The sequence below is a fragment of the Amblyomma maculatum genome, chromosome 7 (assembly GCF_055883805.1).
Source record: "Amblyomma maculatum isolate TAMU_Amacu chromosome 7, ASM5588380v1, whole genome shotgun sequence".
NCBI lineage: Eukaryota > Metazoa > Arthropoda > Arachnida > Ixodida > Ixodidae > Amblyomma > Amblyomma maculatum.
Window position 1 is genome coordinate 6,341,781 of NC_139350.1, and position 23,533 is coordinate 6,365,313.

Sequence of the window (23,533 nt, forward strand, 5' to 3'; positions counted from 1 at the left end):
CCTGCACTCTTTACAGTGAAGGGGCAAATTAGACCCGGTTCCATTCCTTAGGGAATTCGAGTGCTCCAGTGCTCTGTCATTCACACAACGACCCGTCTGGCCTATATAGACCTTGCCGCAGGTCAGTGGTACTTCATACACCACACCGACCGCACATTCCACGAAGGGTTGGCCATGCCTCTTTTCGCACTGGGGCTTCTTTTTCCGCCCGATGCGTGCACACAAGCCGCTCAGCTTCCTCGGGGCTGAGAATACGACAGGCACATCATACCTGACTGCAACCTTTTTCAGGCTATGGGCGACACGGTGCGTATAAGGGACCACCTGTGGTCTCCCTTTTCGAGGCTTAGCGGTGAAGCTTTTCTTGCCTTTCATTTTTTGTAACAGGGTCTCTGCTACTGCAGACACAACAGAGCACGGGAAGCCTGCCTTTTGAAGTCTGTTAATCTGATTATTAAAACTTACTTCCATCATGTGAGCGCAGGACTTGATCAGCGCCGATTCCAAGCAAAGAGAGGCGATCGCCCTTTTTACCGTCTTAGAATGCGATGAAGCGTAAGGCAGCAATTCTTTCTTGGCTCTGGGGAAATACATCCAACAGGCACGTCCTTTTGAAAAGCTGATGTTAATATCTAAAAATTGCAGGCAATTGTTCTCCGGTATCTCATGGGTGAAAGTAAGGCCTTTTCCTTGTTGTCCGAACAGGCTTAAGATTCCTTCTACCCTACTGGCATGCGTCAAGTTACGGTTAGTCTTTAAAATCACCAGAAAGTCGTCAACATATCTAAAAATTCGCAGGACAGAGCCGTTGTCAATAGAATGTGCTAAGGCACGGTCAATAGAAGACAAAAATATATTACATAGCACTGGGGCGACACAGGAACCTATGCAAATTCCCCTTTTCTGAATAAAAATCTTTGTTCCAAGAGACACAAAAGTGGAGCCAAGGTAAAACTCTAAATAGGTTCCTGTGTCGCCCCAGTGCTATGTAATATATTTTTGTCTTCTATTGACCGTGCCTTAGCACATTCTATTGACAACGGCTCTGTCCTGCGAATTTTTAGATATGTTGACGACTTTCTGGTGATTTTAAAGACTAACCGTAACTTGACGCATGCCAGTAGGGTAGAAGGAATTTTAAGCCTGTTCGGACAACAAGGAAAAGGCCTTACTTTCACCCATGAGATACCGGAGAACAATTGCCTGCAATTTTTAGATATTAACATCAGCTTTTCAAAAGGACGTGCCTGTTGGATGTATTTCCCCAGAGCCAAGAAAGAATTGCTGCCTTACGCTTCATCGCATTCTAAGACGGTAAAAAGGGCGATCGCTTCTCTTTGCTTGGAATCGGCGCTGATCAAGTCCTGCGCTCACATGATGGAAGTAAGTTTTAATAATCAGATTAACAGACTTCAAAAGGCAGGCTTCCCGTGCTCTGTTGTGTCTGCAGTAGCAGAGACCCTGTTACAAAAAATGAAAGGCAAGAAAAGCTTCACCGCTAAGCCTCGAAAAGGGAGACCACAGGTGGTCCCTTATACGCACCGTGTCGCCCATAGCCTGAAAAAGGTTGCAGTCAGGTATGATGTGCCTGTCGTATTCTCAGCCCCGAGGAAGCTGAGCGGCTTGTGTGCACGCATCGGGCGGAAAAAGAAGCCCCAGTGCGAAAAGAGGCATGGCCAACCCTTCGTGGAATGTGCGGTCGGTGTGGTGTATGAAGTACCACTGACCTGCGGCAAGGTCTATATAGGCCAGACGGGTCGTTGTGTTAATGACAGAGCACTGGAGCACTCGAATTCCCTAAGGAATGGAACCGGGTCTAATTTGCCCCTTCACTGTAAAGAGTGCAGGTGTGAGCCAGTGCTTGACGGCATTAAGATTCTCGGCAGAAGTCGCGACAAACTAGCGCGTGAAGTTCTTGAAGCATTTATGATAACACAGAAAGGAGATGCATGCTGTAGTGATTGTTCTGTTGCTTTACGAAGTAAGGAAATCAGGTTCATTCAATCTGTTTTGTAATCACCTGTTTGTAATCACGTGTATGTTTGTATTGTGTATGACTTTAGTTCCTTCAGACACAGCTTTGCATAGATAGTGTTGTTTTATAGTTTTATATGCACGTTGTGATTACTGGGTAAGCGTAGGTACGATAAAGGAGTTACGATGGAAGTGAATTGTGGTTCCACGACGGAAGGATGTGATGGCGATTGTGGAAAGGTCATGTGACTGAGCGCCTATATATATTTGAGCCCCGTTCTTGCTAATAAATCAGTTGGTAGTCCAGCCTCTTTCTTTCTGTGTCGATTTTTCCTGTGTGCGTCTTCTTGGCCGGTTAATCTTACTTCATGCAATGCACCAACTAGCCCAACAACGTGTTTTATTGTATATACATTTCACTTGAGAAATCTGTCACCAACGGTGACACCAGCATTTCATCTCTCCTCTTGAGTATACTCGTAACTCCCTTCCACTAAAAAGAAATATTGCTGACAAGTCGTATTGTCTACGAAGAGGCTTCACAAATTCATAAAACATTTAGCGTAAATATATGTGCGGCTCCAACGCCTCAATTCGTCTTTTAATTAAACTGCACGTGCTCTTTTCTCTCTGTCTGAGCACGTGGAGGGGCAGCTGAACTGTGCATGTGCAAAGGTTATCGCGGCGCGAGACTTGTGCTTGACGCGGCAGAAAGTGTAGATAAAGGGACAGAATGGAAGAATCGGGGGAGTCTGGCAGGAGCCCTGCTTGGGGAGCGATCACGTTGTTAGCTGTTGGCGAGCAGCCCGAAGCATCCTGATGTAATGGACTGTGGAGCAGAGCAATACCAGGATGAAGACGGAAGCGATGCCTCCTGAGCTGGGTTTTTTTCTTGAGTTGCAGCCAGACGAGGAGCAATGTATTTTGTACTGCTCGGAGCCCCTTTTGCCATGTCACATAGGCCATCTTTACACCCCACTATGTTTTGTCTTGCCATGTAAAAGCACTGGCCCCTTACTTTTGTAGCAAAGCATTGTCCTGTCACGAGTCTCGACCACATGCTTCGCATTGCAGCAGCGTGCAGTGTTGTATCTTTGCAAAGTGCTTCTCTGCTGACCCGGAAATAAACTGGCATTTTTATCATCATCATCAGCCAGACTATACCCACTGCAGGGTGAAGGCCTCTCTGATATTTCACCAATTGGTATTTTGGAGCAGAATGGAATTCATGTGAATTTGTGACTAGTAGTCGGGCGAGGCCCTGACTCGCGGACCCATTCTTTAGAAGGCGGGGCCTTCATATTAAACTACAAATAGATTAGGTATTTTTAGACCTGCATCATTATCATCACCACGTCGCTTTGTTGCTTCAGCAGCGAGTCATGGCGAGTCAGTGTGCCAGGTTCATCCATGCTATGATAGATGAAAGAATTCAGAAAATGTTGATGAATTCTGAATCAACAGTTCCTGAATTCCTGACCAAACCAAACCGAATTCTGAGTCAGGTGAAAGTAACACAGATGAAAAAAGAACCTGGAAGGAAGTGAGGAGCAGTCACAAAAAAAAAAAAAAAACTTGGCAGTGAAAGGGTTAATAACAGTGCGCTCTTTGTGATTAGGGTCATCAGCTCTACCTCGTCCATCCATCCCAGAGGTCTTTCATCCTGCCATTTTCCATTCACTTCACGACATCTGCCATCTCAGCATCAGAGCCACATAGTGCCTCATTACCCAGCGGTACGTCTGGCCAAACATTAGACGTTCGCCAGTGGGCCCGCTCGTGTTTTGATTGCCAGTCCGTCAAAATAACTCACTATACAAAGACTCCTCCCCAGTCTTTCCTGCCATCTGGTTGTTGCTTTGACCACGTTCACCTTGACTTGGTTGGACCACCACTTCCATCTAATGGCTGCCGGCACATTCTGATGATGACTGACCGCTTCACTCGTTAGCTCGAAGCAGTGCCCACTCTGGACATTACTGCGCAAACAGTTGCCAAAGCCTTCATTCAGCATGGATTTCCTACTTTGGCTGTTACCACGGATCGTGGCCGCCAGTTTGAATGCATCCTCTTCACTTCCCTTACCAGTCTGCTCGGCACTAAACACTGCCGCACCACAGCATACCATCCTTGTGCTAACGGCATGGTTGAGAAGCTCCATCGTCAGCTCAAGACTGCCCTCATTGCTCGCCTAGATCGCGAGCACTGGGCTGGTCACCTTCCTATGGTGTTTCTTGGCCTACGCACCATTTTTCGTCGCGACCTTGGCTGTTTGGTGGCCGAAGTCATCTCGGAGACTTGTTCGTTCCTTCGGCTTCCTCGTCCCAGCCCCTGCAGTACCTTTAACGCCTTTGGGACTGCATTCAACACCTAAACCCAGTCCCACCTCTATCATCTGACCGTCAGATCTTTGTGCACCCAGATCTTGCGTCCTCGAGGCATGTTTTTCTAAGGCGAGACACTGTAAAGGCACCTCTTAGTCCCCCCTATGATGGCCCGTACCATGTCCTCAACAAGACTACAAAGTCGGCGACTATCCTGCTGGATGGTCGTGAGAGGTAGTCTCCCTGGATCGCCTTAAACCCAAATATATGGAGACACCTCCCCAGGAGCTCCCCTCGGAAGTTGCTGGCTTATCTGTCGACATGCCTGCCGCTGAGGCACCCTCATCCCTGCCCCGTTGGCGCGTACATTTCGCCGCTCCGTTTGGTCGGGGGGCCCTGTAGCGCACAGCGCCGCTGTAAAGCGGAGGCGCTAAGATCGGCGTTCACAGCCAGCAAGCACGGCACAGGCTGCTCGGTTCGAGAAGCCTGCCATGCTGGTCCTCTTGTTCTGGTGTTCCGCTGCAACGCCATAAATTCCTTACATGCTCTTCACTGCAGGACACTTCCTGCCGGCTGCAAATATACACAGAACCAGCACTCCACTGCTTCAATACAATGCTGCTTTAGGCTTGGGCACTGCCAACTTCGACAATAAAGGAATCTGCTGAAGGCCACGGACACAAAGAAAAATTTAAATGAAGCTGTAGTACAGCAGAAGGATCAGAATTCCCCGCAAAGTAATTTGAGATGCGGATCAAAAAGCTGCAAAGAAGACTGTTCTTTGCCCGCAGCTGCGAGGAGGGCTATCAAATGCAGGTGCCATATTCGGTTTGAGGTCGAGCACAGAGACTGGCATTCAACAAAAACAGTATGGAGCTCCTATCGGGATGGAGTCTGATGCCGATTTACGACCTACGGGAAGTCGGCGCAGCCGTGGGCGAGCAGCGCACCACGGGCGTACTGGCGGCCCATGACCGGTAAGCGAGCCATGATAATTCGCCCCCTTGTGTTTCCTCGTGACTGCAGCGACGGGGATTTCAACAGAACGAGTCGGATGTACGGCCTGCATGCGGGGCCCGTTCGGCATAGAGGGTGGCCTGCCTCACTTTGGCAGCGGCACCAGGAGCAGAGCCCAACAACCCAAGTCCCGACCCCTGCCCTGATTCCTGTATTACATGGGCCTGCTGAAGGACCAGCCATGCGACTCCCAAGGGGAAAACGGCACCCAGGTGGAGGTCATGATTAAGGGAGGAGGGTGTGGGAATTTAAGATTACCCACGCTTGCACGACACGGCTCTGTCTGCCTCACGGGGATACCTCATCTCTCTCCTTCCCCTGAAGCAGTGGCGGAGAGGGCAGGGGCGAGAGACCTGGCGTAGCGTGCCGGGCGGCCCCTCCTTCCCCCTACCCTCTAATATTGATGCACAGCATCTCATCGGGGGGAGACGACGCCGCAACGCCAGAGCCCGCGGATGCTGCTATGACCAAGGATAAAAATTGGGCACTCCCAATAAACAGCCCAGCCCGGTGGCTCTGCCTCAGTGTTTCGTTCTTCCCTGCCACGGATGTGGTCAGAGCTAGCGGCGGGGCGTTCCGTTCTGAGCACAGAGCCAGAGTCCCGTGAGAACCCCCACAAGGTGTTGTTACATGTCTCCTTGACGTCAGCTCCAGCATCCATTGCAGTGAAGAGCAAGCACAGAGCTACGCCAGGGTTCAAAGCGATCGCTGAATGGAAATGTTTTTTTTTTTCATTTAAAGCACAAATTAGATTAAACTCTAAAAAATAAATGCCATTGAATGGTACTGTGTCATGCAATATATATATATATATATATATATATATATATATATTACCCCGCACCTCCACCAAGTGTTAAGTGGAGATCCAGGCACTGGTAGCGGGCACTGGTAGCGAGAAGAACCGGAGCGGTGGTGGCTTAACTTTTGAGTCAGCTGGTCCGCAAAAGCACTTCCTCTTCCTCCTTCTCGGCTATCTGTCCGCTTAATCAGAACTTCTTCTTTACAATACACATATATAACTGCAAAAAATTTGCACATTTAAAGCTGACAGTGCCCAGGCCTAAAGCACCATTGCACTCAAGCAGTGGACTGCTAGTTCGCAGCCAGCAGAAAGTGGGCTGCTGCGATGAGCAGGCACAGAGCAACACCGTGGTTGCCTGCAAAGGCTCAACTTGAGAAATTATTTTCTCACTTAAAAGCACCCTGATTAAACTTGCAGTATTAAATGGCAATGAATGGCTCTGTGCAAACTAGTATTTTTCATATCTTTAATAGGGCCACTTCATTACATAACTGACGGAGGAATAAACCTCAAACCTCAATAAGGTAATTTTCTCTGATTTAGAATACTTTTGCAGGTGCACCTTACATTGTTTGATCTCTTTTATAATGTTTTTGCAGGTGCAGCTTAAGTTGTTTGATCTCTTTTATAGGCTTTTTGTCTTCTAAAAAAGTTGGAGAAATAGATTGAGTACTATAATAGTAATAATTGGTTTACAGGAAAGGAAAAGTTTTCCCGTGGATACCTGAATCACGCTACAAGGGAAGGAAGATGGGAGCGAAAGCGGAAAGAGAGAGGCCCCATAGTGGAGGGCTACGGAGTAATTTTGACCACCTGGGGATCTTTAACATGCATTGACATCGCACAGCACACAGATGCCTCTCCGCTTTGCATCCATCGAAACGCAGCTGCCGGCAGTCAGATTCGAACCCAGGCACTCTAGTCTAGTGCCTAGACCATAAGAATATAAAATTTGACAAACATTTCAAAATTTCAGCTTTTTGTACCATATTTTATTATTTATATTTGAACAAATATAAGGCAGAGTTTGTTTATTTCCTGCACATCAAAAGAACAATGCATTTTATTAATATGAAAATTTTTGTTTATAGTGATGCATCAAAAAGTTAATTTTTTTACAAATTTATCTGTGTGACTAGGTTTTGCTATTACTTGCAAGCTTAAAGGAGTATAGACCACCTTCACTCTGGCTACGTCATGAAGATGCGGTGGCGCTGTCGTAATAACAGACTTTCGCGTGGTAGGAAAAACAATGCTTCAGTTGCTTTCGCCTATTGTGATTGTGCGATGGTTTGCTGCAGCCGAAAAAAATAAAAAACAAAGCACCATGCTGACTAGTTGCATCACCGTGGCATGTGCTGGAAGGCAAAGAACGCAAAGTTTAGTAAGCTTGCACAGGTTTCTTATGGGCGAAGGTCGCCGTAAACAGTGGGCCATCGCAGTGTGGCGCGAAGGCTGGATACCGACACCTTTACGCCAGAGCGGTTATGGGCTCAAAGGCCATGAATAACTCGAGTTTGGCCTTCTTTATGACGCGTAATGGTATTTTGTGAGTGCACGTAAAATGTTGACGAGGCAGCCAGTATATTAATGCGTAGACACCTGTTTATAATGTAAGCAATTCCTGAAGCAAATTTTTTTTTTTTCACTTTCTAGTTGTATGTATTATGTGCATAGTGAGCTGCTGCGCATGCGATCAGTATTGCACTCCTCCGTGGTTATATTGTATGGCTAACATTAGCTTTGTTCACCTCAAATTATTTTAAATTTTGTGATGAAATGTGCGTGTGCTGACAGCCACTGATTTGCTCAATTGGAGATGAATTTTATTATACCGAGGGGTTTGAGTGGTATTCACTGCAGCTAATTTTGAATGCGAGTTGTGGGGTTGAGCGTCCCGAGTGACATATGGGCCCCTGTTTCAGATTTTGAGGATCTTTACATCAACTACGTACTGCATGGCACACTGTCGCATTCAGAGTTTATCCTACATAGAAACGTGGTCATGGCGGCCGGGACCGAACTGGGTAGCCCTAACTACGGAACCAGCATGTGGACGCTGCAGCTTGTAATGCAAGCTAAAAGCTTGAATACCCATGAAGAAATTATAAACGCTGACGCCAATAACCTTCCACGAACAGAACAGATAGGCGTGCAGCGTGGTGATTTAAAGGAATAATGCAAGGATAAGCAAACCTGTACGGTGCCAAGGCACAGTGCCCTTGCTACTGTTGCCATGCTTACCAACAACGCTCATTTGATGCTCGGTATGAAGAATCATCCGAGAATGCAATGATGTTTTGAGCGGAATACTTCCTACCTGGTTTGCGTGTGCTGTTTACGAGCGAGAAAAATCACATTCCACTTACCCGACTGAAAGTTGTTGTATGCACCCAAAGCTTTACAATTCTCGATGCATTCTGCGGCTAATGTGCTGGGCAAATAGCAAATAGATATCAATCAACGCTACTCATTTTCAAGGCAGCAACAACTTCACTCGTGCGCTTTGAACCCGCTCTTGGTCTGGTACGGTGTGCAGGACAAGGCGATGCATGCTGTGTACGTGAAGTTTTTCCAAGTATTGCTTTTGTACTCACACAGCGCGTGGGTATTTTATCTGCCAAAAAGGTGCCTGCATATCACAATAACACGCTCTTGGCAAGTATGGCCACAGCAGTGGGGTGGCACCACAGTGCCGCTCCCGTGCTTTCCGCCTGCTCTGGGGCCATAGACGACTGCCACGCCACTTTGATTGCTTTGTTTGTTTTAAACATGGCGGAGACCTATAGACACCTAATTTTTGGGTTCGTGTTTAATTAGCTGTAATGATGTGCAAGGTATTACTGTACAGAAAGCACCAGGTGATATCCACCTATGACCGCTAAACAATTTATCATTGAATTTCTTTCCTCATCCGTTTCGGTTTCAAAAGCTGTGTGATGGCTGTGACGCCAAAGTTAAGTCTAGGTCACGTGACGGGTGAAAAAAAATTGTGATATCCTGCGATGTTTAAATTCACTGCAACGCTGAAGCCAGCCTGCCTCAAGAACAGGAATCGCGAAGAGCTGGAGATTATACTGCGGCTTTTTCATGCTGTGCATGGCTTGAACTTGATTGTGATGTCACAGCCATCTCTCAGCCGTTGAAACCGAAATTGGCGAGAAAAGAAAATTGAACTGAAAATTATTTAGCAGTCGTAGGCAAAAACCACTTGGCGATCCGTATACAGGAATGTCTTACAAAAATGCCACCAAAATTTGGCGTCTATACTCCTTTAAGATGGTGGTCACGGGCAGAAAATATTTTTTCGCCAAAAACAAGCTGGGATAATATTCTTCATAGCAATACAATTTGCTATGATTTTTTAAAAAGAAATTGAGGATGGTCAAGCCCACAACCTGTATCAGTTGGTGTGGAATGAAACCGGCACCTTTACCTTAGCAGATCATGCTAGCCATAACAGCCTAGCATTATCCTTGATGCATTAGCATGACAGGGAAAAAAAAAAAAAAAAAAACAGTGGTAGCATACCATATATACACCATTACAAAATCGAAGAACTTGAAGGTAAGCTGTCTAAAAATTGTAAAAACATTTTTTTTTGTTGTGGAACTGCAGCAGCATCACACTTTGTACCAAAAAAAATTGCCTTGACAAGCACTGGACCATATATATGCTGGTCTGCAAATATGAAACGCCTTTGCCCACACGTACCAGCCACAGCTATCCGATGGAAACTAAGGCAGAATCAAAAGCACAGAAGAAAGCCCCAGGTTGCCTCCAAAGGATCCCTGTTTCAGCACACGCACCAAAGACAGGGAAGGACCTGGAAATCAGAACAATGCAATAAATGCCCACTCCTGGGAAAGGTAAGATGTGAAGGATTTTGTTACAACACAGAAAGTATAATGAATGAAAGTATGAATTCCGCAATTCATGGCAGTTGGTTGTGTCTACTATCTTTGCAAACATTTGTCGTCACTTCAAGTAAAGGATCCATTTCTCGTTCCTAATTCTGAGGCAGTTGCTGATTTGCTCCAAAATGAGAGCTTGGCATACAGTGCTGGTTTTAGCGTAGATGTGGTTGATTTGTATAATCTCTTCCACACTCTCAACTCATCCAGTATGTTCAGCAATTTATTACGAAGGACAATGATGAATGCTGGTTCCAAAATGAGTGTGGAACCTTAACCGGATCCTTTTTGGAAATGTTATCTTACTACCTGAGTAACACGTTTTTTGAGTGAGATGGTCGACTTTATACGCAAAAATCTGGTGTGTGCATAGGTGCCAAGATAGCTCCCATCCTCAGCGACATTTATCTAAGCAGGGTTGATATGAAAGTTGAGAATGATTTAGCCAGTTGTTGCATGCACATTTTCCGTTTCGTGGAGGATTTTTTGGTGCTAGCTAGCTCTGTGAATCCTGAATTTGTGTCAAATGTTCTTGATGTTTTTGCACGTAATGGGTCGGGACTAAGTAAGGCTCACGCATGAAGTCCCCCAAGAAACAGCCTTACAATTTCTCGATTTAAAGTTGTCTTTCCAACCCCACCATGTCTGTTGGCAGTATTCACCTAGGAGTGAAAAGCCCCTTCTGAATTACAGGTCCTTTCATTCAAAGCTCGTAAAAAGTAGTATTGTTACGGGATGCTTAGGCATGGCAGTGAAGAAATCTTGTCATCATAAAATGATGTCCAGTCTCTTAACTCAGGCGGACAAATGCAGGGAAGCTGGTTTCCTGAACTCAGTTCTCGTCTCGAGTGCAGCCAAAGTCCTCTGCGCGCTAAAATTGTCTTCAAGCATGTGAGGGCGGGAAAAGTGTTCGGAGGAAGGAAGAAGAAAGGTATGTAGTAGTCATGCCATATGTACACACGCTGTTGCACCGAATTAAAAGAGTAGGAAGCAAGCATAATGTAAACGTTCCGTTTCCTTCTCCTAACAAACTAGAAAGAGTGGGAGCCGCGGTTCAAAGAATGCACGAGGGGGCAGAAGAAATGTGTGCAACATAAATCATGAAAATAGATATGTTCCTTGTAAGACTGGCATAGTATATCAAATCCCTCTGTCCTGTGGCCTTACCTACATAGGCCAGACTGTGCAATGCATTAAAGTGCGGCTCATGGAGCACGCTAATTCGCTGAAAAAGAAAGAAGCTAACCTAGCGAAGCACTGACCCATGTGCGAATGCACGTCATTTTTTGATGACAGTGATGTTCATTCTTACCAGTGCACTAGAGAAGCTTTTCACATCAGAAAAAGTAAAGGGTGCGTGAGTACGCCTTTTGTCACATTATCTCCTCGGGAAATGAATATGCTGCACAGTGGGCAGCAGTTCTGCCGATGCACTCGTGCTTTTAAATGCTTTTTTTTTTCTTTTTACCAAAACTTGAGGTCGTTGACGTTGCGCATGTGCGCTGTTTCTCCGTGTGCGTATATATGATGTGATTCTTCCCAATAAAAAAAAAATCAGCTGTAAGTTCAGCGCTATTCGTGTGTCTCGTTTCGTTTATTTCTTGGTCTCTGTATTTTTTTCGCTGTTGGGCCACCATTAATTTCGATACTCCCCCGCTTTTTATTGCTTTGGCTGTGGCGGTGCTGATCGAAATTCATGCCCTGGCCACATCAAAGTCATGCTGTGGACTATCCTCATAAATAAGGTGAGTTTGATTACATATATCAGCACCCTTGTGGAGCAACCGGTTTTTGCCAGCACATATTTTTACAAGCGGGTGCACTCAAGTGCTACTCACCTTTTCATGAGGCACAAGGCATACCATCGGGAGAGGCCATGAGCAGAAGCTGCGACGAAGCCAAGATCTCACAATCGCCGTGCATCAAGATTATTTCGGTACATACTGAAAGGAAACAGAAATGGTTGCTCTTGCTGGGACAGGGCTAGTCGGGGCCAAACGGAGGCGTATTCGAAAATGAACTACAAAAGGAAAGCCCTTTCGTGCGAGCCGCCGGGACTGCTTTTAAGCGCACGAAAAAGGGCTCCTTAGTTCCTCTACACTTCACTTGAAGTCACTGATAAATAGACTCATAGCAAGATTACAAAAAAATAATTGAGATCGCTAAACAATAGAGCGTCGATGCAGAAAAAAAATTCCAAACAATTTGTAACGAGAGGGCAGCGGTGCAATGGGTTGGCGAGGCAAGTACGGAATGCAACACGTGCTTTGCGCTGTATTTCGCAGTACTCACGAAAGTTTGGAGAAAGCAGCAGGGATGCGTGCCACCCAATCTAATTTGCAGAATCCATTCCAGTCCGGTCATTCTGAAACAACGCGGCGCGAACAAGCCTCCCGCTTGCTTGTACCACTGCGCGCCAAAATTGAAAAGGGAGAAAAAAAAAAAAGGCACCTGCCTGCGGCTGCAGAGGCGGCGATAAAAAAAAAGCGTCTGGGTTCGAGAGTGCACGCAAGCAAAAAACAACAATAGGCAATTTATTACGTCACATCCGCCAGACTACAAACAAATCCTCCTCGCCTACCTTCTTTCTTTTCGCGCATGCGCAGCTTATCAAGATCGCGCGGTGGCGACCGGCAGGTGTTCCACGCCCCTGGTTCCTCCATTGAGCGGCCTGTGACGTAGTTTCCGCAATGCTTTTCTAAGTGGAATACGGCTTTTCGAAGGCCATTTTCTCGGAAACTGTGGCCGAAGAGGGGAAGAAAATATTTTCCCGCATAGTTTTTTTTTATAGGTTCATCACTAAAGACTGTTTCCTGAAGCAGTGGCTTCGCGCGCGCTTAAATAAAGGCGTAGGTGGTGATGCAATTTTCGCGCGTAATTTGAACCTGTTGCACAAACAACCGGCGGCGCCCGGTTGTTCGTGCCCTGAAGAAATTGGGGCATTCCCAAATGAGAACAACGTTGGTGTTCATTCAAGTATGGGAAGTAAATAGCACTCTTGATAGGACTGCTAAATAGTCCCCTCTGAAACACGGTGGTGGCAGTTCGCACGTCCCACATTCGAATTGTACGTTTTTGGCATTCATCTTAGTTTGTTCTTATAATTCGATGCGCTATTTCTTTACAGTGTTCTAGTTTATTGTGATAAATTTCTCTTTGCCACAGAATAGCGCAGCGTCCCTGGCTGAGTGTGCCTTGCGTGCTATTCCCAGCTTCGCTGAAGGTCTGATCGAGCCAAGCAATGGCCAAGTCAAGTGGCCAAGTCGGATAGTTTCATTATAGTTTCATGGAGGAAGGATGTTGTTTTCTTCCTCCATGGCTAGTTTCGTTTCGTTCGTGCGAGCGCGCGCGTTTTGTTGCACGTTTCATTGCTACAGCACATTTGCGCGATGGCCTTTGAGACTTCAGAAGCAGGACAAGGTAAGCGGCTAGTAGGTTCCTTTATCACTCGCGTCGCGCCTTCGTGCGAATAAGCCACGGCAGCTATGCAGTGCAGAAGTTTCGGCGCTCCCGAAATTGGCATACGAAAGAGGCACGTTCTTTGTAGACACTGTAGAAGATGCCATCGATTTCTCGACTTGCAGTCTGGCGGAACCCGCTGTAGTGTGGCGAAGTTTATTGCTCATTCATTTGCTGACGCACGTCATTTCATGGAGCCAACTTCAGAGAAGAGAGCAGCGAGAATTAAGAGCGCCTTCCACAGGAGATTCAAATTTGGTTGGTTGAATCTGGGCCATACCAAGTGTTAATCGCCGAGACGCGCATTGCGCGTGCCGTGCTTCCATGGAACACAGGCGGATGCTTGGGGTAAAAAAAGCATTTATTCTTTGTTGTTGCGGCTGTAGGAAGAAGGAAATAAAATGTGCGGGCCTACTACTGGCTCTGTAGCTGAGCGACCCCCGCTGCCTCGTGCGGACAGCGGAGAAAATAGAAAAGAAAGAAAAAGAGGGAGAAAGACGACGCAATCTTTCTTTTTTGGGATGTAATTATACATGCCAGAAACATATATCTCTGCGCCCCAATTCTTGGCCGATCCCCCTGTGTGGGTGTGTGCCCTCAAATTAGAGAACAACAACAGCCGTTTTCCACCACCGAAGCGGTGGCGGGTACAATGGCGGCTGCTCCTGGTCCTACGGGGCAGGCTAGCCCCCGCCGGTCCCAGCCCCGTAGGACCAGGAGTAGCCACCGTCCCACGCTCGTCCGCCTTTATTCGTGCACCTCTCAGTCAAGGGTGAGGGGAGGAAGGAATGCGTGATACATGCACTTGGCGTTCGCTACAGTGATAAGGCAGAACGTTTGCAACATTTCTCTTCCCTTAATAAGGAAGTTGCTGTTTTGGCTTCTTTTGCCGTGTGGAATGTCTCAGTGGCTGAAACGTGTATGGTGGCTGTGCCGATGCAGTTTTTTCCTGCTACTGCTACTGAGAACAGCCATTTGTTTTTTGCGCTGCTGACGAATTCGCCGGTGATGTAGCCACTGGAGGTGGGGTATCTGCTCGAGGGACCACGCACTCCACTCCTTTGTCGTGAGAGACCGGCGATGGCGTCTCTGCTTGCACAGCGTTGTCTTCTGCTGGGTTGTGATCCTGCGCACGTGGAGGAGTTGTGTGTCGAACACGCACCTGGTCGAGGTGACGCCTGACCGGTCTGGCTGGCGTCTGTACGGTGACCATTTGTGACCTTCCAGTAGACGTGACTGTTCCAAGAGCCATTTTTATCCTACGCCAAAGTTATGTGCATGCACTGCAGCTCCAGGTAGAGATGGTGACCATTCATCTGTCTCCGAGACTGAATCTGTAACAATGGGTGGGAAGCATATGATCTAAATGGGACCGGAGACTATAACCAAGAAGCGCCTCTGAAGGAGACTTTCCCGAGCTGTTAGGTGTCCTTCTGTAATTAAAAAGCAATCTGGAAAAGTTGGTACCTAATCTTCTGGCCCCCATCTTCTTGACGCCATTCTTAATCGTTCTGACTGCTCTTTCAAGCATTCCATTTAATTGTGGGTGAAACATAGCCATTTGAAGATGCGTTATATTATACTTTTTCATGAAAGTAGCTAATTCATGACTGGTGAATTTAGTTTCACAGTCAGAGACCACAATGCTTGGAATGCCAAACCTGCTGAATAGTTCATGCAAGCAATTCACTGTAGCTGTAGCATTAGCTTGCTTCATAGACACTGCCTCAATTCACTTGCTGTGTGCATCCACTACAACTAGAATCATACTTCACGCAGCTACCCCGGCCAAATCAACATGCATCTTGGACCAGGGCTCTCAAGCACTTGACCAGCTCTCTGGAGGTGCTGCAGCTGGCATGGGCAAGTTTTGGACACAGTTCTAACATGCTGCTACTAGTCGTTTTATGTTGCGGTCCAACCGTGGCCATCAAAATGATCTGGCAACTGCTTTCATTGCTGAAGACCCGTGATGTGTTTCGTGCAGTAGGTGCAAAATATGATGTCGGACTTCCTTCGGCACTATTACGCGGTGCCCCCAGTACACCAGTCCATGGGCCAGAGACAGACCTTGTCTTTTATCAATAATGGGATATTACTCTCATCATCTACACATCTCGCAGTCGACGGCCAGCCATCCTTTGATAACTGCACAAATCTTTTCAGTTGCGGGTCATTTGCAGTTAATTGTTTCAGTTCATCAACTAACACTGTTCAGTCTTTGAATCCTGCTAGAGCAAGAATGTAATTAGGGGGATTGTCTGATTGCAACTCTGTCGTAGGTTGTGGCAGTCGACTCAGCGGGTCGGCATGCAAAAGTTGCTTACCTGGCGAGTACTGGGAATTGTAACGAAAACCTCCAAAGAACAGATACTAACGTTGTGTATGAATGGCTGCCAGGAAAGGGGTTGGTCGATCTACCCTCGGCAATCCCAGGAGAGGCTGGTAGCCGGTAACAAGTGTGAGCTCTCAAGCTATGAGAAAATCCCGGAACTTTGTTACGCCAAATACAAAAGCAAGGGCTTCGTGTTCGAGTTGAGGGTAATTCCTCTCAGCCTTTGTTAAGGTTTGTGAACGGAAGCCTATGGGCTTGTTCACCTTGCCATGTCTATGTGGAATAGCATGGTACCAACCCCATGTTGCGACGCGTCACAGTCCAGCTTGAGGTCTACAGCCGGAAGGATTTGCTTAGCGTGCATAAATGCTACCTCCTGCTCGGTTTCCCAAATCCATCGTGTTTTTTTCTAGCAGCTTGTACAAAGGTGCAAGGACGGATGACAAATTCGACAATAACTTTGAGTAAAATAACCATGCCCTGAAATGCACGCAGCTCCTGCACACTTTGCGGACAAGGAGCTTGCACGGTTGCTTCGACATGCTGCTCTGTAGGATGTAAACCTTCACGGTCAATTCGGTGACCTAAGTAGGAAACCAACACCTGTTGAAATTTACATTTGTCCAGTCTGAGCTTAACCCCGTGTTCTTGGAAACGCTGGAGCACATGCCTTAGTATGACGGTGCCGCCGTGTTTTTCCGATATCAGAATATCGTCAAGGCAAGCCTGGACACCTGAGATGTCTTGCAATACAGTGTCGACTTTACGTTTAAAAATTGTTGGCACTGAAGCCACTATGGCCACTAAATTTCGGTTTTATTGACGCAGTCGTAACTCTATGTTCTTTGATATGCATGCTGGCAATCGCTGTCAGAATTGACCTAATTTTCGTGGACACCACATTTTTTTGCGAGTTGTGCATAGCTAATTCGAAAATAGCTCTTTCAAATAAGCTGTAGAAATAGCAAATAATAATTTAAAAAAGAGTGCCTCTGAGATTAGCATGCGTCTTCGGCTTGAAACAGGAAATGGGGTTTCTCCCGTGGTGGGTGTGTTTATTTAGATGTTTTACATTCAATAAATCCCTTATGCCCATATGGAGACACTATTAGCGCATTAAAAGCTCTCCATCGTGGTCAGGTGCTCGGTGCCGAGACTCTCCCCGCAGACAAGCTACTGTCGAAGCACTATGTAATTAGTTATGATTGGAACAATACTAGAAGCAGTCACCCCCCCCCCCCCCCCCCCCCAAAAAAAAAAAAAACACTGACACACGTGCACACATGCCGTCCTTCCACAGATCATACTTAGGTGAAATAATGGACAGAGCTATAAAGGAATGCTCAGTTTCTTGAACAGGAATATAATTTTCTCCTTCCTTCATCATCATCATCATCAGCCTGATTATACCCACTGCAGGGCGAAGGCCTCTCCCATATTTCTCCACTTAACCCGGTTCTGTGCTAGCTGCATCCACTTGACCCCTGCGAACTTCTTAATCTCATCCGCCCACCTAACTTTCTGCCACCCCCTGCAACGCTTTCCTTCCCTTGGAATCCAGTTTGTTACCTTCAGTGACCATCGGTTATCCTCTGTTCGCACTACATGTCCTGCCCATGTCCATTTCTTCTTCTTAATTTCTACTCCCTTTAATTTCCTTAAAAAGGGGGCAGCTTTAAAGGAGAATAATCTCTTGTCTGCCGCTCTCCTTACTTCTGCAGAACAAATATTCACGCCCGACGTCTTGATCAAAAGCTGTTGCGTCAATCGCAAGACTACATACTCTTTCAGCCGATTGATATTGTTCTGAATGTACCGTATGCGGAACTTAGAGAAAAGTTCATTTGCTTTTTAATCTCAATCTGCAAAGTGCTAGGAATGACTTTAATGCTGCTTTTTAGCTAGCTAAATGAGAATGGCATCGATTGAGATTCCAGGATATTATTTGAACTTTAGAAGCCAAGCAAACGCTTTGAGAATGAATTTCGACACACTGCATGACATATACATTTTGTGTTTGCTAAAAATTTAGGGCTAGAAAGCTGTGGTGAGAGTAGATCAGGAGGCTCATGCGATCATGCAGTCGCACCGAGAGGAGCGCCTGTGCACGGGATATATCTGTGTTTCATGTCTCATAGATCACAAATCTCGCGATGCTGGCTGCGCAGTCTTTGTATGAACTATAAAGATTGAAATGTGAGGGCTTGCAGGTTGCAAGTGATGAGGGTGGGGCATGAAGCGGGTGCTTTCCTTGCGCGTGAACGGCGCTAGCTGAAGCAGAGTGGTGAGGTCGTGGCGACCCTGCCGAGATATGGAAACATACCCCATTGAGGAGGCCGTAAGAAGCGCACTTTCCCTCGAGACAGGCTATGACTTGTGTTCCTACGTGGGTAGCTGGCCTGGTCTGAATAGAGAGGGCAGTGCATGCAAATTTTCTTGATCTGAAAGCTGGAATAAATTTTCATTTGAAAGTTAGCATTCATAGCGAAATTCTCCTGCTTTGTTCTCTGGTTTTCACTGTGGTGTATTCTTGAAGTTAAAGGGAGTGACAGCAGAATCGTGCCTCCACTTTCAGATCAGCTTTCAGTTCATGTGTTGCCTTACGCAAACTATGTATACTGTGAAGAGGAAGAAGTGCACAATGAACATGCCAGTCAGTGGCATCGTGATCGCTGCGCGTGCTGGAGCTGACTGTGTTCGCTGCCGCTGTATTCGCCGCTGATCTGCTCAGTCCTGCTGATCAAGTCCTGTTGATCTGCTGAATAAACCCCCCATTCTTACATTTGGTGGAGCTGCCGGTCAAGATCTATCCTCTCGCCCTGGAACTCCGCAGCCGTACATTACCACCTCCTGCGATGCCTGAGGACGTCAACCACCAAGCCGTACAAGTTGGCTCGGCCATCATCTGTCCCGGCTCCCTCCGCCAGCGAGACCCCGCCATATTCAGCGGCACTGACGACCACGATGTCGAGGACTGGCTCACATCCTATGAACGAGTGAGCGTTTACAACAAATGGGACGTGGAAACAAAGTTAAGCAACGTCATTTTCTATCTCACCGGCGTAGCAAACCTATGGTTTCGAAACCATGAAGCGGACATTCCATCATGGTCCGCGTTTAAAGCCAGCTTCTCTGAAGTTTTTGGCCGACCAGCTGTGAGGAAACTCCGCGCTGAACAGCGCTTGCGTACGCGGTCTCAGCAAGTTGGCGAAAATTTCACGAGCTATATCGAGGACGTCGTCGACTTGTGCAAGCGCGTTAACCCACACATGTCAGAGGCCGAGAAGATCAAGCACATTCTGCAAGGCATCGATGACGATGCCTTTCAGATGCTGTCGGCTCGTGATATCCGCACCGTCGCGGAAGTGGTCACACTATGTCAAAGTTATGATGAACTGCGGAAACAAAGGGCCATAACTCGCGCGAACACCATGCACTCTGAGTCCCTTGCTGGCCTGACAGATGCAGGCGAACATTTTGCGCTCCTGCCACAAATTAAGACCTTCATTCGGGAAGAAGTTGCTCGACAGCTCTCCCTTATATCCTGCCATCAAGAACCTTCCTCACACCTAGCTCCCAGTTTGCACCACATTATTCAAGAACAGGTAGCTGAATCTCTTCCTCCAGCCCCTCAACCCATGCCTGTTACAGCGCCGTTAACATATGCGGCTGCTGCGGCCCAACCGCCACCTACATATGCTCCACCGCCACCAGCCTACGTTCAGCCGCCTCCTGCGCCTGCGCGAGAACCTGCGCAGTTTATGTGACCGGCTCCAAGACCACGTAATCCCTGGCGCACGACGAATAACCGGCCAATTTGTTACACTTGCAGGCTTGCTGGACACATTTCTCGTTATTGCCGCAACCGTCTCCCGGTGTCGGCACCACCTACTCATGGTTCTGCATACTGGTCTCCGACGCCTCAGTATTCCGCGCCTACTGAGCCTCCAGCCCGCCCTCAGTTCCCCCAGACCGCTCAGCCATGTCCGACCGCTGTTCACAGTCGCCGCGACGCCGCTCTATCTCTCCGATGCGACGTTGACAGAACGCTTCACATGAGGAAAACTAGAGGCCGCAGTTCCTGAGGCGAGAACTGCGACCCAGTCGAACTTCCCAAGTCCTCATCTGTCGCCGACAAACCTAATTGAAGTTTTCGTCGAGGGTGTTGCTGTCATGGCCCTAATTGACACTGGTGCTGCGATTTCGGTAATGGACGCAAAACTATGTCGCACTTTAAAGAAAGTGAAGACGCCAATTGCGGGACTTTCGTTGCGAACGGCCAGCGCTCAGCATATCAAGCCTTTAGCAGCGTGCACCGCCCGAGTAGTCATCCCGAATTCCCTTTATACGATTGAGTTCGTCGTGCTGCCAAGTTGCTCGCACGCTGTAATTTTAGGCTGGGATTTCCTGTCGCGTCATGCTGCTATTATCGATTGTGCTCGAGCTGAAGTGGGGTTCTCGACTCTGCCCGATGCCTTACCAGACGCTGATCAATCAAATTCCGGTGCTAAAGCCCTCGTCGCCGGAGATATCGACCTTCCTCCCTGCTCTTCAGTGCTTGTTCGTGTCGCTTGTGCATCTATTAGCGATGACACCGTTCTCTTCACACCAGCCCATACTTTCCTGTGCCGCAAGTGCCTTCCATTGCCCTACGCAGTGCTCGCTATTTCCGCTGGCCTTTCCATGTTATGGGTCTCTAACCCATTTAACTCCCCTACTGCTTTGCGCCATGGCGAATGCCTCGGAAGTATCCAGCCAATCGCATCTCTTCTGATCTCTGAGGAACCTGACGACGCGCCGCACTGTGCCGTGACTGCGCTTAGCCCCCCTTCACCTGCGCCCGCTCCCCCCTCTACAGACTTGTTCCTCCGTTCCATCGATGCCGATCTTCCTCCAGAGAAGCGTACTCAGCTTTTGAACCTACTACATCACTTTCGCTCCTCCTTCGACTCTCATCAAAGTTCTTTGGGTCAAACTTCTACAGTCACTCATCGCATCGACACCGGCACCCACGCACCACTACGACAGCGCCCCTTTCGTGTGTCTGCAACCGAACGCCAGGCTATTGAAGAGCAAGTCGACCTAATGATCCAGAATGGCGTGATTCAGCCCTCAAGCAGCCCTTGGGCCTCACCTGTTGTCCTTGTAAAAAAGAAAGATGGTTCTATCCGCTTCTGCGTCGATTATCGCCGCCTTAATAAGATTACGCGAAGGGACGTCTATCCTCTCCCACGCATCGACGACGCTCTTGATTGTTTGCAAGGCGCCGAACTCTTTTCTTCCCTAGATTTACGTTCCGGGTACTGGCAAGTCCCCTTGGAAGCGGCTGATCGCCCCAAAACTGCCTTTGTAACTCCCGACGGCTTGTACGAATTCACAGTTATGCTGTTTGGCCTTTGTAATGCTCCAGCAACATTTGAGCGGATGATGGACACCATTTTGCGTGGCCTAAAGTGGAAGACATGCCTCTGCTACCTCGATGACATTGTCAGCTTTTCTCGTGACTTTGACACACACCTCTACCGTCTTAAGCACGTTTTGACCTGCCTATCTGATGCCGGACTGCAGCTGATTTTGAAAAAATGTCGTTTTGCCGCCCGCCAGCTCACCATTCTCGGCCACGTTGTTTCCAAAGAAGGTGTATCTCCAGACCCTGCCAAACTTCGTGCCGTAACAGCCTTTCCGAAACTGACTTCCATCAAAGATCTACGTAGCTTCCTCGGACTCTGCTCTTACTTTCGCCGCTTTATTAGGAATTTTGCTTCCATTGCTGCTCCCTTGACAGAACTTCTGTCCGGCAGTTCCGACCTTTCGTCGTGGTCACCAGCGTGCGACGATGCCTTCAATGCTTTACGACACATCCTCACGGCACCGCCTGTCCTACGTCACTTCGACCCCACAGCGCCTACTGAGGTCCACACAGACGCCAGTGGTATTGGTCTTGGCGCTGTGCTCGCTCAGCGCAAAGCAGGTTGTACTGAATACGTGGTCGCCTATGCTAGCCGTACACTCACGAAGGCTGAATCCAATTACTCTGTCACTGAAAAAGAATGCTTAGCGATTATTTGGGCTCTTACTAAATTCCGCCCTTACCTCTATGGTCGCCCTTTTGACGTAGTGACGGACCACCATGCGCTTTGCTGGCTTTCCTCACTGAAAGACCCGTCCGGCAGACTGGCAAGATGGGCTCTTCGCCTTCAGGAATATGATGTCCGCGTTGTTTACCGCTCTGGCCGCAAACATCACGATGCCGATGCACTTTCCCGCTGCCGCCTTACAGCTGAGGTCGCGAGCCTTTCCCCTTCCGACGATTCCCCGCCATCGCTTCACATCAATAACATGCCGTCAGTGCAGCGGCAAGATCCTTGGATAAACTCTATCCTTGATTTTATCTCCAATCCTACAGCTGCTTCTCCATCGCGTGCTCTCCGCCGCCATGCTTCCCACTTCGCCATTCGTGATAACCTCCTCTACCGCCGCAACTACTGTGCAGATGGCCGCAAGTGGTTGCTAGTTATTCCCCGGCAGCTACGTTCGCAAATTTGTGATTATTTCCACGCTGACCCACAATCCGGTCACGCGGGCGTCTTCAAGACATACACTCGTCTCCGGCTACGTTACTACTGGCGGGGTATGTACACCTTTGTACTCAAGTACGTTCGCTCATGCCTCACCTGTCAACGTCGCAAGCCATCTCCTCAACGTTCTGCTGGAGAGTTGCTGCCGTTACCCAGCCCACCACGCCCTTTCGACCGCGTCGGCATTGATTTGTACGGGCCGCTTCCCTACACTGTGGCCGGCAACCGCTGGGCTATCGTAGCCGTTGATCATCTGACGAGCTATGCCGAAACCGCCGCACTTCCATCTGCCACAGCATCAGAAGTAGCTTCCTTCATTTTGCAGCGATTTGTTCTTCGCCATGGCGCACCTCGAGAGCTGCTCAGCGACAGAGGACGCGTTTTCTTGAGTGACGTTGTGAAAGCCTTGCTCACCAAGTGCAACATTATTCATAGAACCACCTCCGCCTATCATCCCCAGACTAATGGCCTCACTGAGCGTTTCAACCGTACCCTTGGCGACATGCTCTCTATGTACGTCTCCTCCAACCACTCAAACTGGGACCTCGTCCTTCCGTATGTCACGTACGCATACAATACCGCAACGCAGTCTGCTACTGGCTTCTCCCCTTTTTTTCTCCTCTACGGCCGTCACCCCTCTGCTACAATCGACACCATACTCCCGTATCAGCCAGACATATCAGAGTATACACCTGCGTCTCAAGCAGCCCAGCATGCGGAAGACTGTCGACAAATCGCTTGCGCATTCACGGCTAACACCCAGTACCGCCATAAATCCAACCATGACAGCCAACACTCGACACCGCACTTCTCGTCTGGCGCTCTTGTGTGGCTATGGATACCTTCCAATGCCCCTGGACTGTCTTCAAAATTTCTTGCGAAATACCATGGCCCATACCGTGTTCTGGAGCACACCTCTCCGGTTAATTATGTGGTGGAACCTGTTATGCCGTCCCATGATCTACGCCGGCGCGGACGCGAGATTGTTCACGTCCAGCGTCTCAAACCCTATTACGACCCTGCCGTCTTGCTCACGCCGTAAGTCGCCAGGATGTCTCCTCTTCGTCCCGCGGGTAATTGTGAAGAGGAAGAAGTGCACAATGAACATGCCAGTCAGTGGCATCGTG

General features: G+C 48.1%; 1 protein-coding gene and 1 long non-coding RNA gene across 8 annotated transcripts in view; one reads left to right on the forward strand and one right to left on the reverse strand.

Annotated features, from left to right (window-relative positions):
* The window catches only part of LOC146182659 (uncharacterized), a 41,357-nt gene extending 28,689 nt beyond the window's left edge, over positions 1 to 12,668 (reverse strand). For 4 of the 6 annotated variants that reach the window (XR_014708647.1, XR_014708648.1, XR_014708646.1 and 1 more), the window contains exons 1-3: positions 12,327 to 12,668; positions 11,873 to 11,977; positions 9,835 to 9,946 (exon numbers count right to left, since the gene is read on the reverse strand). This is a non-coding gene — a long non-coding RNA (uncharacterized LOC146182659). Of the gene's footprint in view, positions 1 to 6,186; positions 7,479 to 9,691; positions 9,947 to 11,872; positions 11,978 to 12,326 lie in introns of those variants that run through there. The other 2 variants (XR_014708645.1, XR_014708644.1) reach the window with 2 other exon arrangements.
* Positions 12,669 to 12,974: 306 nt separating this feature from the next.
* LOC146182660 (uncharacterized) overlaps positions 12,975 to 23,533 on the forward strand; it is a 29,076-nt gene continuing 18,517 nt past the window's right edge. Inside the window, exons 1-2 of one of the 2 annotated variants that reach the window (XM_084608894.1) lie at positions 12,975 to 13,101; positions 15,273 to 15,356. In XM_084608894.1, coding sequence (XP_084465020.1) covers positions 15,353 to 15,356 — 4 coding nt within the window. In that variant the 5' untranslated portion in view covers positions 12,975 to 13,101; positions 15,273 to 15,352. Of the gene's footprint in view, positions 13,102 to 13,262; positions 13,455 to 15,272; positions 15,357 to 23,533 lie in introns of those variants that run through there. The other variant, XM_084608893.1, reaches the window with a different exon arrangement.